The following is a 19,222-nucleotide window of genomic DNA, read 5'->3' as shown; positions in this document are numbered from 1 at the left end:
TTAGCAGCTGCGACGGCATATGCAGCCTGAGCTTTCACTGCTTGTAGGAGTGAGGTCAGATCAACCTTAAATGAGTGTATGGGTCCAATGTTTCTCAATATTATTTCCCGCATTGACTATTGCAATAGTCTCCTTACTGGTCTTCCTAAAAACAGGCTATCGCCATTACAATCCATTATGAATGCAGCTGCGAGGCTTATCTTCCTTGCCAAACGTTCATCGTCTGCTGCCCCGCTCTGTCAGTGCCTCCATTGGTTGCCGGTTTTCTACCGTATTCAATACAAAATACTTTTACTTACACATAAGGCTATTAACAAAACTACACCAACATATAGCTCTTCACTCATCTCAAAATATCTCCCAACCCGTCCTCTCCGCTCAGCACAAGATCTGCGTCTCTCATCCCCACACATTACTTGCTCCCGTTCATGGTTACAGGACTTTCTGCGGGCTGCAGCCACTCTATGGAATGTCTTACCACGCACAATAAGACTTTCCTCTAGTCTCCAATCCTTCAAGCATTCCCTGAAAACTCACTTCTTCAGGCAAGCTTATCAGATTCCAGAACCGCCCACATAACCTTCATAGCTTCCATATCTTATTACATCCCCTTTCACAGTCCACACACAACCTCACACATCATCTTTCTCTCACATCCTCATGACATTTGGCCGACATTCCGGTGTGACTGGATCATGCAGCCCACAAAGAAACTGTGCATTCTGGCTGGACCAAAATGCAATATATAGCACCTATCCTTGTGTATCAATGCCTATTTCCCTATAGATTGTAAGCTTGCGAGCAGGGCCTTCCTACCTATATATCTATCTGTTATTACCCAGTTTTATTCAATTAATGCTTACAATTGTAAAGCGCAACAGAATATGCTGCGCTATATAAGAAACTGTTAATAAATAAATAAATAAAAATAATAGGACGGATGTGAGTAAATGGAAGTGGGTGTCTTTATATTGTGCTGTGGCAGCATTACGATCACTCGCGATCGCATTCATTTGCATTATCTCACAGCATTGCGATTGCAAATGTGTGTTCCATGCTGAATCAGGTTCTAATATTGGTGGTGGGATTATATGCTAGGGGGCACCAGCCAAAGTCTTGCTTAGGGCACCAAATTAGCTAGGGCTGGCTCTGCCCCATGGTGCAATGCAGGTCAGGAAAAACTCCCTGAAATTCTGAGTCTCCTGGATTTTCTGGGAGAGCAGGCAAGTATGTAGCCTTACTGTCACAGACCTTGTCCGTAATTTTTGCTTTTTACCTACGTTTGCATGAGTTTGTATTTATGTATAACATTACGTACTGCCATGATTTGGTATAGAACGGTTTTAATATATATTGGTAGTGATAAAGATCATAATAATTCCATACAAAGGAAAACACTTACAAATTATGATAAACGAAGGCACCGCCAGTGCTGCTCTATTGTTACTCATGTAGTAAACTAAACACATATAATAATTAAAATGTTAAATTATATGCACACAAAAGCAATAAGTAAAACAGTGAAATAATTACATTTTAGAGTTGTCTTTCTCTGATTACTTATTTTCTGTGGATTATAGAAATAAAATAGGTATGTTTACATTCTTTATGTAAAAGATTATGTAAAGATGATTTTCTTGTATCATTACAGATTGTGGTCCTGATGCAGAGGCGTCCACTATTTGCGAGCACACGCTCTGAATCAGGGTGGATTTAAAAAAAAAATCTGCCTCCAGGCCGCTCGCATAGCTGTGGGTGACCACCCATAGCTTGTGCTGGCGGCCTGGCGATGGTCGCGATTATCATGACCATCGGGCTTGCGACGAGACCCTTGTGGTTGGGTCTCATCCACCGCAAGCCCCAGTTAACTTCCTGCTCTAATAGATCAGGAAGTTCACTACTGACATCACGTGTGATGTCAGTAGGGCCGCCCACAAACGGCAGGCGTTCCTTCGGGAACGCCTTCGTTTGTGCCGCCCCCCCCCTCCCTGCCTACAAAACGGGGCGAGCTGTCTATCAACATCGACAGCCGCCCCGTCTTGTAGCGATCCCCGGAGCGAGTGATTTTGCGGCGTGCGCACTACCCGACTATCGACCCGCTTGCGAATCAGGCCCTGTGTCTACAATGGTTAGGGTTATGGTTAGGCTTGGGGTGAGGTTTAGGGTTAGGAGTTAGTGTTAGGTTTAGGCTAAAATAGCAATAAAAATCATTTGTAGACCTTATTTGTGTCAACCATTTGAATGTTGATCATTTGACGACCTAAGTCACTGTCGACCTATTACCTGTCGACCATTTAACCTATTAACTGTTGACCTTCTGGTGTCGACCTATTGACTGTCTAACCTCTTACTGGAGACCAATCAATCCACATCCATTGCCACCATGGTAGAAAATATATTGCAAATAAGTGACAGGATTCCATTCCCAGCAGATCAGATCCCATGACCTTCAGTGATCTGTTCTGTTAAAAATAAAATTGCTGTATTCTGCAGGGCCCTGAGAGATAGATCTACATTATATGCAAATGACCTATCTTGCCTCATCATGGAGTACTTGCAACAAACTAGGAAATGTACTAGTCAGTTTGCACACACTGCATTGCTTGTTTGAGTTCCAGTATAATAGTTGTGATTATTGCATAGTATCTTCAAACATAGTATAACCTTCTGTAATATAGCACATTCATTTTCGCAACTCTATTGGGTATGGGCAATATATATTCTGTTGCCAACATAGTTACCATTCTTCCTCTCTTATTATTTTTTTGCAGCAGCAGACAAAGAAAGTGGCATCTTTTCCGAGTTTTGTGGATGGTAAGTACTTTATTCTGGTCTACTGTTTAATGTGGTGGCAAAAGGCAGTCATGATTGCCAGTATGACTGTCTTTACATTTCTACCTTATGATGGCTGGTTCGACTTTCATGTCTCCTCATTCCATTTAGTAATCTACCCTAATGGATATTTTCTAGCAATAGAGAAATCATAGTGGTGGAAGTGCTTTTATCATGGTGTATGGAGAGCCCCATCACAATTTTGCAATATATCCCCAACATTTCTAGTTAAGCGCCAGCGTGAAGCCAACAAGCAGCCCTTTGAAGTCTCCCAGAGATTTGATCTGATTGCAAAGTACACAGCCACGTAGTCATGTAGCCTCCAAAATCAAGGACTTCATTTTAAAGTGTAGTAAAAGACTTTAAGTAACCAGCGGAGAATTATCTTGTATTGCAAACAAAGCAATGGCTTACCGTGCTCTGCGTGAATGCAGTGCGATCGCAGTGTAGCCGCCGCGCACGTGCAGTGCGATGCATATGCATGCGCAGTACGCACCATCGACCGATTTGCATACGCAGTTGCGATCCGTAATTAACCAGGCCCATAGTACTTATTCTACATTTTGACCAGGGGCATATTTATCACAATCCACATTTTTAAAGTGGATATGTTAAATATTTTTTGCGTACATTTGCAGTGAAAATTTATATTTAAACTCAAATTTAAATGCAAATTTAACAATGTTCTCTTGCCAGGAGACGGGCTGAGATAAGAGTCGTCCTGGCAAAGAGCTGGAAGCAGTGTGATAGTGGTTCGGGTCCTCGGTGCACACCTCACATGCACAGCTATCAGCCAGTGCACACATCACCAGAGGGTGACGGCTCCCTCTCAATAAAAATCTGCAAATTAGTAACTCATAGGCTACTATAGGATAACACCGTCTGGAGATGGTGTTATCCTATCGGGACCAAGCTCAGAAATGCTTCACATTCCGGTGCTTGGTAAATATGATAGCTTACAAAGAAAATAGATCTCAGACTGCACATTCTGGACATATATATATATATATATAATTGGAGGTGCTACCTGTGGAGACCATTGATATATACACGAAGAAGAAATACAGGTGCACAACTCCAAATTAACTGATTATATATAATAAATACATTTTGCAGTAAATACAATAGAGGTATTTGGCATAATCTCGGCCAGGCTTATGGGCCTGCCCACCATATCCGGGTAACCTCTTGTCGGGCAGGTCCCTAACATACTAAGGCTCAAATCCAGAGCGCAGGACACCCCCAAACTGGCCCAGCCAATCCACCCCAAAGCACCGCTCTAATAAGAAAAGTGAAGTGCTAAGAGCAGCCGCTGGCCGCATATAAAGCATAAAAATAAAAAAGTGAAATACATATATATAAAGGAAACAGACAGTGAAGTATTAAAATGTGTTAAAGGAAAATGTGTTATACTGCGGTGCCCTGAAGCAGATCAGCAAAGCAATCTAGGGGGACCCACACCCCAAAAATGAACCAAAGCTGCACTACACAGTCTAAATATTAGCAGGACTTACCTATATTGTGCCTCTGACTGGTGTGCATATTACATTGCCAGACTCCAGATGCTGTAACCAATGTAGTAGAAGTGCTAGTCTGAGTGGGAAGTGTATTTACTGCAAAATGTATTTATTATATATAATCAGTTAATTTGGAGTTGTGCACCTGTATTTCTTCTTTGTGTAAATATATTAGCTTCACAGCCCCGATTGAAACCTATAGGGGCTGCAAATCGGAGATATCTGCTGCAGTTCTTCCATGGTACATTCAGGGGAAACTTCATATTTGTGGGTATCCCCTGAAAACACCTGTTTTCAGGGAACATCTAGTAAATATTATTTGATAAATAGGCCCCATAATCTGTAAACATGCTTAATGTATGTGAAGTACCCCTTTGGTTGTAGATCTGTTCATTATTATCAATAGCACCAAAGGTAGATATTTATGACTTGTCTTTACTAATACACAAGCTATAAATCAGGGGTGTCCAAACTGTTTTCTTGAAGTACCAAATTAAGAAAATTACCACAATTTTTTTTCTCATAGTTCGTCTCTCATTAATTATGTAAAGGTTTCTTTACTGATAAAATCTCCCACTTAGGTTCCAGTCCAGAGTCTTCCCCTTATGTGCCAGCTCAGAGTCTGACCAATTATGTGCCAGTCCAGAGTCCCCCCACATTATGTGCCAGTCCAGACTGTGCTGTGTTTTGAGACAGCCCATAGCCTGCCCTGTTATGTGTCAGCCCCGTGTCTCCCACATTATATTTTTAGACCATAGTCCCCTCCCCATTTTTTGCCAGCAAGCGTCCCCCTCCTCTTTAGTGCAAGCTCAGGGTCCTATTCCCTTTGGTGTCAGCTCAGAGTCCCTCACCCTTTGGTGCCAGCCCAGTGTCATCATCCCTTTGTGCCAGCCCAGAATCCCCCTCCCTTTGGTGCTAGCCCATAGTCCCCCTCCCCTTCGGTGCATGACCAGAGTCCTCTCCCTTCGGTGTCAGCAGAGAGTGCCCCTCCTTCGGTGCCAGCTGCCAACCCAGAGTCCCCCCCTCCGGTCCCAGTTCAGAGTCCCCCCCTCTTGGTGCCAGCCCAGAGTCCCCCCCCTTCAGTTCCAACCCAGACCCATCCCTTACTTTACTTTACTGCCAAGCCTAACGTAACAAGTGCCACTTCCCTCCATCACTTGTAGTGGTGGCCAGCCGACTATGATGTTGCCAGGCTGCTCTGCCTCTCACAGAGGTAAGGGACACAGGGTGAGGTGCCAAAATCTAGCAAGGGTTGCTACACCTGCAATAAACCATGCTAACTGTGCTGAGTAGCCTGAGGGTAGGTAACTAGTCACAACTACTATGCACTGAGGGCCTGATTCAGAGCCGGATGCTATTTGCGCTCGCTCGCCGGATATTTAAATAGAGCGCTCGCTCTTTGCAGTCTGTTGATGCCTCTATGTCTGAACGAGCGAACGAAACATGCGCTCGCTATTTTTAAAAAAACGCCCCCTGGCGCATCCTACGTCATCTCCACTATTTATTATATTAATCGAGTACATCGAAAGGCGTATGAACTGCTCGCAGTGCTTGTGGTAGGATTTTCCTACCGCAATCATGCGAGCAGTTCAGGCTAAAAGACAACCAAGTGACGTGGTCGATGACACTGCTTTGTTAATTATGCACACCCTTAAAACGCCCGTTTTGCACGCCTGCGTTCGGATCTCCACTCCCCGTTTTCAAGCACCTTCCCCTGTTACCACCCACAAACGCCTCATTCTGTCACTCAAATTAGCAGGCATTCGCTATTTTGCGAGCACACAATTTCCGACCGCAATGACTGGTTCGCGCATGCCTATTACAACCCATACGCATGCGCAGTTGTGCGAAGATCGCTCGGAGCGAACGAGCGGCCGCTTACGAGCGGCTCTGAATCAGGTCCTGAGAACACACAGCAAAATTAGAAACATGAATACAGGCAGCTTGATTTCTTAAGCAGGAGCCATCAACATGCAAAATAATGTCTGGGTTTTGCAAATGTGTATCTTGTGGGTCAGTCTTTTCAGGTAAAGTGAAATGGGAAATTATTTTAATACAATTATTTTGTACTTTCTCACGTGGAGATGGCAACAAAGGTGCAGAATTAGAGATGATTTGATTTAGTTATAAAACATGTTATGAAAACAGCTTTTAGCATGGCAGACAACCATGATCGGTAATTAGCTGTAATAAGCTATAGGGTGTTTTTTTTTAATCCCCTTGTGTTCAATACTCATAATGTAAAACTTTTTTTTAACAGAACAGTATAAAGGGCTTAGAGCAGGCCTGGCCAACCTGTGACTCTTCAGCTGTTGTGAAACTACACATCCCAGCATGCCCTGCCACAGTTTTAGCACTCCCTAATAGCAAAACTGAAGCAGTGCATGCTGGGACTTGTAGTTTTACAACAGCTGGAGAGCCACAGGTTGGCCATTCCTGGCTTAGGACCTCATTCAGAGCCGGACGCTATTTGCGCTCGCTCGTTCAGAAAAAAGGGGTGGCTATTCAAATGAACCGTTCGCTCTTTGCGGTCTGTTCACGCCTCTATGTCTGAACGAGCAAACAAAACTTGCGGTCGTTGTTTGGAAAACTACGCCCCCTGGCCGCTCGCATCCTACGTCATGTCCGCTATTTATTAGATTATTCGAGTACATCGACCAGCGTATGAACTGCTCGCTATTCTTGTGGTTGGTTTTTCCTACCGCAATCTTGCGAGCAGTTCTGACTATAAAATAACCCAGTGACGTGGTCAATGACGCTGCTGTATTAATTATGCACACCCATAAAACGCCCGTTTTGACCTTTAAGCACGCCTGCGTTCGGATCTCCACTCCTGTCACTCAAAATAGCAGGTATTCGCTATTTATCGAATAAACGATTTTCGACCGCACTGACTGGTTCGCGCATGCGTATTACGATCCGTACGCATGCGCAGTTGTGCAAACATCGCTCGGAACGAACGAGCGGCCGCTTACGAGCGGCTCTGAATCAGGCCCTTAGAGTATCCAGGAAATTCTAGTGCAGGGCATTGGGAAAGTCTGTGAGAGAATTTTGACTATTGTCTGAGGATCTGATTCAGACCCGCTCGCTAACATGCGATCGCTCGTAGCTGGCCGATATTTGCAATCTGCGCATGCGTATGTAGCGCAATGCACGTGCGCGAACCACTGCGAAAGCTCACCCAGCATAGACAGCTCAGTTGAATGAGTGACAGGAGAGACCATTTGTGGGTGGTAACAAGGGCAGGCCACTAGAAACGGGGGAGTGGAGGTACGGACGCAGGCATGCCTGAGTGTTTCAACGCCGTTTCAGAGGCGTGCATAATTAATAGGCAGCGTCATGGTACACGTCACCGTGCATAATTAACAGGCAGCGTCATGGTACACGTCACCTCACTGAAGTGATCGCAGTGCTTGCGTCAAGGTATAGTCAAACTCAAGCTCTACGAACACATCCAATGGTGCTCGATGTACCAATGTTTTCATGCTCTCCCAGGAGATGACATGCGCAAGTGGGCGTCTTATGAATGGCTAGTGGGCGTCTGCATACACAAAGTGATCGCACGCCAAGACATAGTGGGCATACTAATGCATACTTGCCTACTTTTGAGAAAGCATTTCAGGGAGATTGTGAAAGCAGCACCTATGAGCGCGGTGGTAAAGTAACAGCTACAGCGGGCCGAACGGTCAGACAGTATTACCGTTCATACATGGCCCAGGCTAACGGCGCTGCTATCTTGTAGATAGCAGCGCCGACAATGACAGGGGCGCATATTGCCTCTGTCATTTACCACCCAAACCCCGATCATACACCGTGGAGAAGCGGTACCAGCGCACATAACGTGCGCTGAAACCTCTTCGGAGCTTCATACATTGTTCCTTAAAATCAATGCAAGGAAATGACACCGATGATCCCATTTGAATGTATATATCTGTTTTTTTTATATATATATAACAGCTACATAATGGGAGTAAGGTGTAATCAGGAAGATTACTACACTCTTCAGGGAGACAGGGAGATTGCTACTATTTCAGGGAGTCTCCCTGACAATGAGGGAGAGTTGGCAAGTATGTACTAATGCCTTTCCGCACGATAGCCTGCCTTGCTGGGCGTGCGTTAGATTTGCATACGAGCAGGTCTGAATGAGCTCCTGAATCCTAACCTATGCCCATGTGTAATGTCATCACTTAAATAGGAAAGTTTCAGCAAACATAGGGCCTGATTCAGAGATGGACGCTAAGGCGATTATGCACGCAAATAAGCTATTGTTTACCAATGCACATGCATATAAGCCGCACTGCACGCGCGCAGCCATCACACTGTGGGCCTGATTTAGCTCCATTCGCTAGGCTGCGTTCGCACGCATCCGTCAGCAGCCAAAGTATGCAAATCCCGCAATTGCTACAAGGCATTACCACGCCCACTATGTCTTGACGTGCGATCATAGTATGTATTTAGACGCCCACCAGCCTGACACAAGACGCCCACTTTCCCTTAGTAATATATGTCATCTCCAGGAAGTGTATTAAACAATCGGTAACATCGGCTGACATCGGACACATACGCATCACTTGTGGCTGACCATACCCTACCGTAAGCACTGCGAGTGCTGCTGTGTGTAATTCAACCATGTGACGTGTATGCTGATGATGCGTCTTAATTGTGCACGCCCCTGAAATGGCGTTCAGATGCACAGACACGCCTGCGTTCCCACCACCACATCCCCGTTACCATTGACAACCCCCTGTCACCACCCACAAACGGCGCATCCTGTCACTCATGTTTGCGGTGCATTTGTGTACAGGCTGCAAACACTACCCGATCGCATGGACTAGTTCGCGCACGCGCACTGTGTCTTGTACGCATGCACAGATTGCAAACATCGGCAGGCTACATGCAAACGGGTCTGAATCAGGCCCTGTGATCACTGACGCACATAGGAACCTATCGCAGAGTGAGTGACAGGTTGTCAGCGTTTGGGGGTGGTAATGGGGGGTGGCCTAAGAAACGCAGGTGTGTCTGTCCGTTTAAACGCCATTATGTGTGCATTCATAAATTAGCCACTGCGAGTGCATACGCAGCTCTGCGTGTCTGAAGATCTCCCAAGGCTGCGGCAGGTCAGATCTTTCGCAAGGGCAAGATGACCACCGATGTGTGGCGATGTTACAAATATTTACGCTTGTATTTAAGCTGGTATACTTCATTGCACGTAGGTAAGAAGGCAGCAGTGGGAATCTTTATGCTGGGGTGATCTTTGCATATATTAGCATATATTCGCTGCTACGTTGCGTGCGTCATAGCAGCTGCGATCTCTTTAACATCCATCTCTGAATCAATCCCATACTTCTCTTTCATATTTTGGGTTTGGAGAGAGGGCAAAAAAAAAAATTGACAACACTGCAACTAGACTAGAGCATTCTGAGATTGAGCATTAGTATATGTAATACTTGAGTATATGATGTCATTTTTAAAAATAGTGTGATAATGATTTCCTTTTGCTCTGTTTACAAACATTTGGATCAATTTATATATGTACTGGAAAAGCATAGTTTATTATATTAATATATGCTCTTTAAAGGTTGCTAATTTAGCCATATCTCTCTGAGGCCACTGGGCCTGATTCAGACCCGGACGCTAAGCCGTGATCGTACGCTATGGCCAATAGTCGCCGTCTGCATATGCGTCGCAGGGCATGTGCGCGAGCCAGTCACTGCGATCGGGAATAGTGCCCTCGTAGTACACATACTGAACGCTAATTTGAGTGACAGATAGTGCCGTTTGTGGGTTGTGTCAGGGGATGGTCTATGAAAACGGGGGTGTGGATGTGTGAACGCAGGCGTGCCTGCGTGTTCTAATGGCGTTTCATGGGTGTGCATTATTAGCATGGAGGCGTCATTGTACATGTCACCTGGTTGTATTTGAGCCTGCAGTGATCGCAGTGCTTGCGGCAGGGTAGGGTCTACTTCAAGGGCTATGAGCAGCTCCGATGGCTCTCAATGTTACTGATATTACATACACTTCCTGGAGATGACGTGTGCTTCGAAGGAAAAGCGGGCGTCTTTAGACCGGCGTGCGTACGCTCTGCCGTCGCTCTCTAAGACATAGAGCATGTCCTTAAGCCTTGCCGTGCGATAACGGAATTTGCATACCCTGCCCCTGATGGCTGCGAAAGTGCGCTGCTTTGCGTCCGGGTCTGAATCGCCTACAGTGTGCCTTACCACAATCTATGTTTCCGATTTCATCTGTCAGCAACTGGTTTATATCTCCTAGCTAGGATTAGAGCATTAGGGCATAATATTTGACTCTCCAAAATAGGAAATTCAATAAAAATGGATAAGAAGTGAAATCCAATTAAACTCTTAAATTGCATAAATATAAATACTTCTCACAAGCACAGAAATGTACAGAAAACAAGAAGACAAATATATTATGTAACATAGAAAACACATTAAACTTATTTTTTTCCCTTTTAGCTATTTTCTTGACTCGTACATCTCAATCAACAAATTCTGCATATGTTCTTTATTGTGCATCATCCACACTGCACAGAGCTTTCTTTTCTTCAAACCTTTCAGTTTTCTAATTGGAAAAAATACACCCTTTTCCAGTGGAAACAAATTACAATATTCCTTTTTTACAATTGCCAATCCTGCATGTACTGTACTTGTAACCTTCCATAGTTTATACATTTATATCATGCTGGTGGTGCACTTGATGATGTGTCTTCATGTTGTTAACACTCTCCATTCACATTCACACAGACCACTGCATAGAATGAATCCCTCAATTTGCAACTGTCTCCACGTAACAAATACAATTAATCCATACCACACTCATTTATCATACCAACATAACCTGTAACATTACTTATTTACCTCTTTCCTGTCTAAGCACAAAATATAATTACTCCTTCATGACTATTATAAAATATATATTTAATTTAAACAGTATGAAAATCAAGTAGTCAGAATGCATAACAAGAGACTGATTAAGTTTTGACAAGTCAGGTACAGTCAGATGTAGCAACCAAGGTGACATGCCATGAGCAAAAGCCAAAAAACAAGCCTTTCTTACAGTACCTGGCACCTGGGGCCAAATGTTCCAGTTTCCCTTTATTTTGGCCATCCTGAAACCCCAATTTGGTAACAAATAATTGTCCTGGCATTATCACACAGAAGATAATTTAGGTGGTGTAAAAAAAATTTGCACTCAATCACAATATAATATAACAGCAGATCAATGAAAATATCATCTTGCAAAATATAGAAACCTAATCTAGCATTAGCCATTTAAAAAGAAAAAATGTCTTAACGAAGTACATAGTTAATCTATAACTATCATTCTCCACAAATCCATGAGGTTGGGTACCTTGGGGCTGGGTATGGGAACCTGGCGGTCAGAGTGCCGACGCCGGTATCCCGACAGGGTTAACATACCGACACTTATTGGTAGGTTTGCTAACCCTCCCCTTTTCCCTACCCTAACCCTCCCTTTTTGGTGCCTAACCCTAACCTCTCCCCCCAGTGCCTAAACCTAACCTCCCCTCCCCACACCATAAACTTAACCCTCCCCCTTAATGCCTAACCCTTACCCTCCCCCCTGGTGCCTAACCTTGAACCTAACCCTCCCCTATCCCCAATACTTACCTTCGTGATGCCAGCGTTCTGGATTCTGGAGCTGGAATCCCGGAGCTGTCAGTATTCAAGCGCCGGTATTTCGACCGTCAGCATCACGCACACCGGGTTGCTGACTACATCCCAGGGTGGGGTATGGGTTGCCGACAGTCGGGATCCCGGCAGCGTTAACACCCGCACGCCGGGATGCTGACTACATCCCAATCCATGAGCTTGCTCAACAAATATCTCACTGATCCCCATGTCTTATCTCTGTCCCATGTCATCTCCTAGAGAGTGGTTTGCTCTTCTTAGAGTCCTCTCCGAACTCTTCGAAATTCAGAAGGCCCCTGGTCATTCCAGGGAAGTATACAAGTAAGGTGAACAACCATCACTGAAAACAAAACAAAACAAAACAAACCCAATACGTACTGTAAAGTATACATGAGTTGCTACTTTATGCTTTGTACAGGAGACAGTTTTGTTTCAAACACCCAGTGTGTGAGAGGAAGTTGTCTATAGTATTCCAATTGGCACTGAAAGGAGTAGTAGTTTATGTAAACTGGCCTAAAGTAATATTCATGGTGATGCTAATCCATCCTTTACAGCACATCTGTACACTATGGGCCTGATTCAGACCCACTCGCAAGCGGCTGTCTGCTCGCAAGTGGGTCGATGTTGTGCACTGCGCATGCGCACGACGGCGGGAGTGAGTCCGGTCGGCGCTACACATTTACACAGGACCGGCGCTAGGCTTCCAGCGCCGGTCCTGTGCTGCACACCTGAGCCTGTTCCCTCCCCCTGAGCGCTTGCCCAATAGCGCCAGGAGGCGGGCTCAGGCTGTGCATAACACACGCATCGCCGCCAGCGCTGGCGGCAATGCGTGTGTTAAACAGCAGCCAATGAGAGATAGACTCTCATTGACTGCTGCAGCACCCACTGCAAGAGCCGGACTTCCGTCCGGCTCCTGCAGTGGGTAGTGGGACAGACGTCATGACGTCTTGACATCTGTCCCATTATGCTGAGCGCGCCAGCCCGGGAGGACTGGCGGGCGGCGGGAGCGGCGTCGCAGACTGGAGGAGCAGCAGCAGCAGCGTGGATTCAGGTAAGTATGTTTTTATATATATATAAACACCTGTCAGCACTACTGGGGGCACAACGGGGGTGGCTACCACTGGGGGGACTCTACTGGGGTGGGGTCACAACAGGGGGGGTGACCTGTACTGGGGGGGGCTATTACTGGGGGCACCATTATTGGGAGGACCTCTACTGGGGGGGGCTATTACTGGGGGCACCATTATTAGGAGGACCTCTACTGGGGGGGCTATTACTGGGGGCACCATTATTGGGAGGGGGAACCTCAACTGGGGACCACTACTTGGGGGGGGGAACTACTACTTGGGGCATTATAAAAGGGGCCTACTACTAGGGGCACTGCACTGGGGGGTCCACAACTGGGGGAAATAACAGGAAGGACCACTACAGGGACCACTGGATAGGGGGGGTCACTACTGGGAGCCTGCATCTGGGGGACAACTACTGGGGGCACTGCATGGGAGGGGGGGGACTACTGCTGGGGGCACTATATAAGGGGCTTACTGCTAGGGGCATTGCGGGGACCACTACAGGGGGCACCAGATAGGGGGGATCACTACTGGGTGCCTGCATAAGGGGGACCACTACTGGGAAACCTCCATGGGGGGGGACTACTGCTGGGGCACTATATAAAGGGCACTGCATAGGGGGGAGACTACTACTGGGGGCACTATATAAAAGGCACTGCATAAGGGGATACCACTACTGGGTGCACTGCATTGTGGGGACTGCTACTGGGGGCACTGCATAAGGGGGAACACTACATAGGGCACTGCATTTGGGGGGACCACTACTGGGGGCACTGAGTAAGGGGAACTAATTGGGGGCTGTATAAGGGGGACCACTACTGGGGATACTGTATAAGGGGCACTGCTATGGGCCTGCATAAGAGGGACCACAACTGCATACTGGGGGTACTGTATAAGGGGTACTACTGGGGTTAAGGTGCATATGGATAGGAATGTTCAGCGTGAAAATAAAGGGGTGTGTCATGTTGACATGCCCCATTTATAAGTGACGACGCCCATTTTTTTTCACGCGCGCCTCAGGCGCGCGCACATGTCGGTGTGTTGGGTGGGGGGCTCCCTTTTCAAATTTGCCCTGGGCTACAAATACCCTAGTTACGCCACTGGTACCCAGCATTAGAGCTGACTATAGGAGTGGCGACAGATATCAGGCATGGGTAGTACAAGCTCCTATTAAAAAAAGTGGGGACTGCAACCAAGATAACAAGATACTTGATGCCTACAAAGGAAACCGATAAACTTGAGGTTGACAAGAACTACAGTAAGAGCGGAGGGCAAACAAATAAGATCGCAAAAGAGGGAGTGAATGATATTACACAGAGAAACTAGGTGGTGCTTTTACAGCATGTGCTGGAATAACTCAGATACTGTATGCCACTTTTATATAGCTCATGAATTCCTAGTGTAGCTGAGGGTAGATGGAATTTAATTGTGCTGGTATTGGACCCCAATTACAATACCCTCCTAATATGTAGAGCAGGGCTTATTAACCAGGGGTACCTGTACCCCCTAGGGGTATGGAGTGTTCAAGATGGGAGTACATGACATGCCGCCCAACATTTTTACTTATGTAGTGTCTGTTCAATACATGTTCCATTCCACTGGCTCCACTGTTGCATCTCAAGAACTTTCTGGTGTGATCAACATGAAATGTTCCCTCATAGATGAAAAACATTAACAATACAGCCACTAGCGATGTTTCGGTGTATACTAAGCATCATTGCTGCAGTATATCCTTCTGCTTTTTTTGATGTAAATAAAATTCTGAAGCTATTATTGTAATTTTACAATAATTTGAAATGTCATTTTGTAATATGCTTGATAGGAGAATGAAATGGATAGGTAATTTTTCATTTTTTATGTATGCGGATTCAGTTTTTTTTGTAAATTGATCATTGAGGTTGTGATAGATACTTTTTTTATTTTTCTAGTATTGGATTTTAGGACTGTAGGTGAGGCTTACATGGACTTATTTACTTAATTTTCCACTACAAAATTATCATACATAATAATAATAATTATTATTGACAAGTGGTTTGAGAAAAATTTATCAAAACTGAAGTGGCACGAGCACTTGCAAAGTTAAGAACCATTGATCTAAAAAACATATGGAATGGAAAAACAAAACAATGAAAGGAACAATAAGAAGGAAAAAAAATGGGACTGACATGCTTGGCAGACTGGTGCAGGTGATACAGATATATCCTTAGTTAGCTTTGGTCTGAGCGCGACATATATTCAGCAGAGTGGCGCGAGATGGAGTGCTTCGTTAAAGCTGGGTACACACTGATAGATATATTGGGTGATCAATTAATCGGCCAACATACCGGGTGCCCATCAGCCAGTGTGTACCAGCGATATATATGTAAACTACGTTGTTCACAGACATATTGCGTCGGCACTGCTGCAGATATATCTGTCCATCTGTATATCTGTCCATCTGTCCATCGGGCAGTGTGTATGGGCGGTCTACCGACCGCCTGTACACTTGCAGCAGAGGCCGCGTGGAGGGGGATGGGACCCGCAGCCAGAGACAGATATCTGCAGATATATCAGCAGATCACTCGACCTGCAGATATATCTGTATAGTGTGTACCCAGCTTAAGGCTGTGCACTGCTGCACCACTGTTCTACACTTAGTATAGCATTTTCGCACAAAAGTGGCAGAAAAAAAATAAACCTATTACCAAAAAAAAAAAAAAAAAAGAAAAGCAGAATATTAAAGAAAAAGTAGCAGAATATAAGAGAGAAAGTAGCAAATATTATTATGACAGTCAATGTTTCGGTCTATCCATAAGCCTGACAATACGGCTAAAAATGTAATCTCATGTTATCATACATGGTTGTTTGTCACGTATTGCATAGATCTCTGCATTATATATACTACAGAATCTACCACATTTAGCCACATTGTTATTCTTATTGATAGACAACAACATTGATGCTCTTTGCTACTTTATGGTAATGTTGTTTGCTAATATTCTGCTACATTTTCACTAGTTTTAGCTATTTTATTACAATTTTTGCAGTTTTCATGCATATTTAACTTAGATAAACTTGAATCTTTATAGAGAACAGCAGATAACATGACACGCTACTGAATCCATCACTGCGGCATGAGAGTGAGGGGTCTTTGGAGAGATTAGCTTATTAAGGACACATCTGTAGGAGACATAAATATGTAATGGGGAATTTGGAGAAAAGACAAGAGTAGTACACATATTCCCCATTCCATATCTCTTCCATACATAAGGAGCAATGGACAGATATGAGGCAAAGGTATAGAAGTGACAAGGAACAACAGGCAACAGAAACAGAAGGAAGAAGTTATATCTAATAGCAGATGCACATATTGAGTATTAGCAGTGGTATCTGTTATATACTTGTTTGCATTTACATAATTATGTATCATTTAGAGAGAGGGAAGGTATACTTTATTTAAAGCAATGTGCTTGCCCTAAAATAAAAATTGTGCTTTGATGATATCATTAAAAAATATATTACTGCATAAATAATTTCAACAGATTTTAATATTTCAGGCAGGCAATACACCAAATGAAATAAAAAAATATAAAACTAAATATATTCAGGGGTACCAAGAAGGTAGTGGCAGGGAAGCCAGTACCCTGTCCAGGCCGATTGGAGGGGGCGGTGTCAGAGACTGCCTCCACTAAATGCTTACACTAGCTGCCCGCATCTGTATAGCAGCATAGCCACAACGGCAAATCGGGCAGTGAGAGATAGGAGACTGCTGCTGCCAGTGGGCAGAGAGGAGAAGTGGGAGCGATCAGACTGCTTGCCCCACTCCCCTGGAACTGCCCCCTTGTGCTGAGTGTGTTCGCGTCACTGTGCATAGTAGCTTCTAAAGTTTTTTTGGAGGGGGCATGGCCAGTACCTGGTGCAGTCCACACAGCTCCAAATATATTATTATAATATTTTGATTATGATGACGATCAGTGCTTAAAGTGGGGGTGTGGTCTCAAAAGAAAGGGGCGGGGTCACACAATAGTATTCCCAATTCAAATTACGCCATACAGTAGCACAGTCGTATCCACATTACACCGCACATAGTGCACCTGATTCACATTACACCACATAGTAGTCCACTCTGCCTTGCGGAAGCTTAGACCCTACCACAGGGTCTTGTCGCAAGGCCGATAGTCGCGATAATCGCGACAGTCTCCAGGCCACTTGCACAAGCTGTGGGAGGTCTCCAACAGCTTTGCGAGCGGCAGGAGAGAAAAGAAAACGCCCACAGACCCTGCGAGCTGCCTGTGGCAGCGAGCGGGTCTGAATCAGGGCCTTAGTTGGATGCATTTTCACCCAAACAAAACCGGTAAAAAACAAGACATAAAAATGGTGTACTTACACCAATATGCTGATTTGGACACATCCCATATGCATCAGGTATATGTGTACATCAGATATACTTATATACTGTAAGCACAAGGAAGTTTTTCTAGTATTTTTTGAAGCAAAAAACAAATTTGCTATTAGGTTTTTAAATGAAAAAAAACACTGTATCGTGCAAAATGAAAACAAATGTATTAAAATACACTTCCGAAATCAGACAGCACCTATCACTGTCAGCATTCGATCTGGAATCAGCCAATCAGACTTTGCTAGCTAGTGCTGATGTCATTATTAGCCTGCAAGTGGAAGGCATAACTGTATCTCATTGTCTGCCTAAGTTGCAGTTATGCACACACCCCATTACTGTATTCGGACCCCTTAGCCCTTGCTCCATTTCAGCCTCTCCAAGTATAAGAAGGCACGTGTGTCACATGCGACCATACAGATGTAGAGGTGGTCATGCAAAGTATAAATGTATGTATTTTACACTAAATAAACAGATGTACAGTGTGTGGTTGTAAATGTTCAAGTTGTACATTTGAAAGACTAATAGAATAGTGCATATAAAAAGACTGTTTTATCTGGATTGTGCTGTTACAGTAGGGCATAAATGACAATTCGTGTCTGACTTTCTGAGCACAGTATTAGAGCATCCGTTATTTCCTCATTCTACTTACTTCTTGTTAGCGAATCATTACCATTTTCATACCATCCTGATGAAATAATCATTCCTCTACTGGCAATAATATCTTAACATGGATTCCTTAACTTGCACATTATCAAAGGGCATCTGATATTTAAAAAGCTTAACTGATGTTCCTAGTAGTAAATTATATATTTGACATTTGTAGTTGAACTTAAAGGCTGAATTTTTGACTGATAAAAAATAGAAAGTTTTACATTTAAAGCTGCAGTGCCACATACATACTTACATACAGAATTGCACAATATTTTGGTTACTGATTACTATTCTTTGGGGGAGATGTACGAAGCCCAGAAACGGTATCAGTGCACGTTATGTGCGCTGATACCGCTTCTCCCCGATGTATGATCGGGGGTCTGGGCGGTAAATGACAGGGGCGCTGTGCCCCCTGTCATTATCGGCGCTGCTATCTATAAGATAGCAGCGCCGACGGCAGGGCCATGTACGAATGGTCATAACGCATGGCCGTTCGGCCGGCTGTAGCTGTCCTTATCGACAGCTACAGCCTGAGGTTAGCCTATCCCCACAGCAGGGACAACGCTGTCCCTGCTGCGGTGGCTTCCGACTCCACGCCTCCACGCAGGGATCTCGCGATACTTGCGAGATCCCGCGCATGCTCAGTGGAGCCGGCCGGGAGAGAGACACAGCGCATCAGCACTAGGCTGATGCGCTGCTGTCTCTAGCGGGTAGCGCCGGAGGGGGGAGTTAACGCTCCCCCTCTCCGGCCGATGAGATGTTTATACATCTCATCGGTAGTGCTTCCTGCTTCGCCTCGGTAAAGAGGCGAAGCGGGAAGCGTTATAGCGGCACGTTAAGTGCCGCTATAATACATCTACCCCTTTGTCTGAAATTGTTCATCTCATTAAATACTACACAATTGCAAAATTGCATACTGATACCATTGGGGGTGGAATCGGTATGAAATACCGCCGGCCGCGTGGTTCGATTCCCGGCAGCGGCAGCCTAACCTAACCCCCCTAACCCTAACCCTCCTGTAAGTGCCTAACCCTAACCCCCCCCTTCCCCACTGCCTAAACCTAAGTCCCCCGGGAGGGTGCCTAACCCTAAGTCCCCCCCGGGGGT

General features: G+C 45.0%; 1 protein-coding gene across 2 annotated transcripts in view; it reads left to right on the top strand.

Annotated features, from left to right (window-relative positions):
• The window catches only part of APBA2 (amyloid beta precursor protein binding family A member 2), a 416,211-nt gene that overhangs the window by 262,369 nt on the left and 134,620 nt on the right, over nt 1-19,222 (top strand). For both annotated transcript variants that reach the window (XM_088443436.1, XM_088443426.1), the window contains exon 5: nt 2,772-2,814. In XM_088443436.1, coding sequence (XP_088299562.1) covers nt 2,772-2,814 — 43 coding nt within the window. The remainder of the gene's footprint in view (nt 1-2,771; nt 2,815-19,222) is intronic.

The sequence above is a fragment of the Taudactylus pleione genome, unplaced genomic scaffold (genome assembly GCF_031769625.1).
Source record: "Taudactylus pleione unplaced genomic scaffold, aTauple2 ptg000019l, whole genome shotgun sequence".
NCBI lineage: Eukaryota > Metazoa > Chordata > Amphibia > Anura > Myobatrachidae > Taudactylus > Taudactylus pleione.
This window is presented reverse-complemented; position numbering and strand designations above follow the sequence as displayed.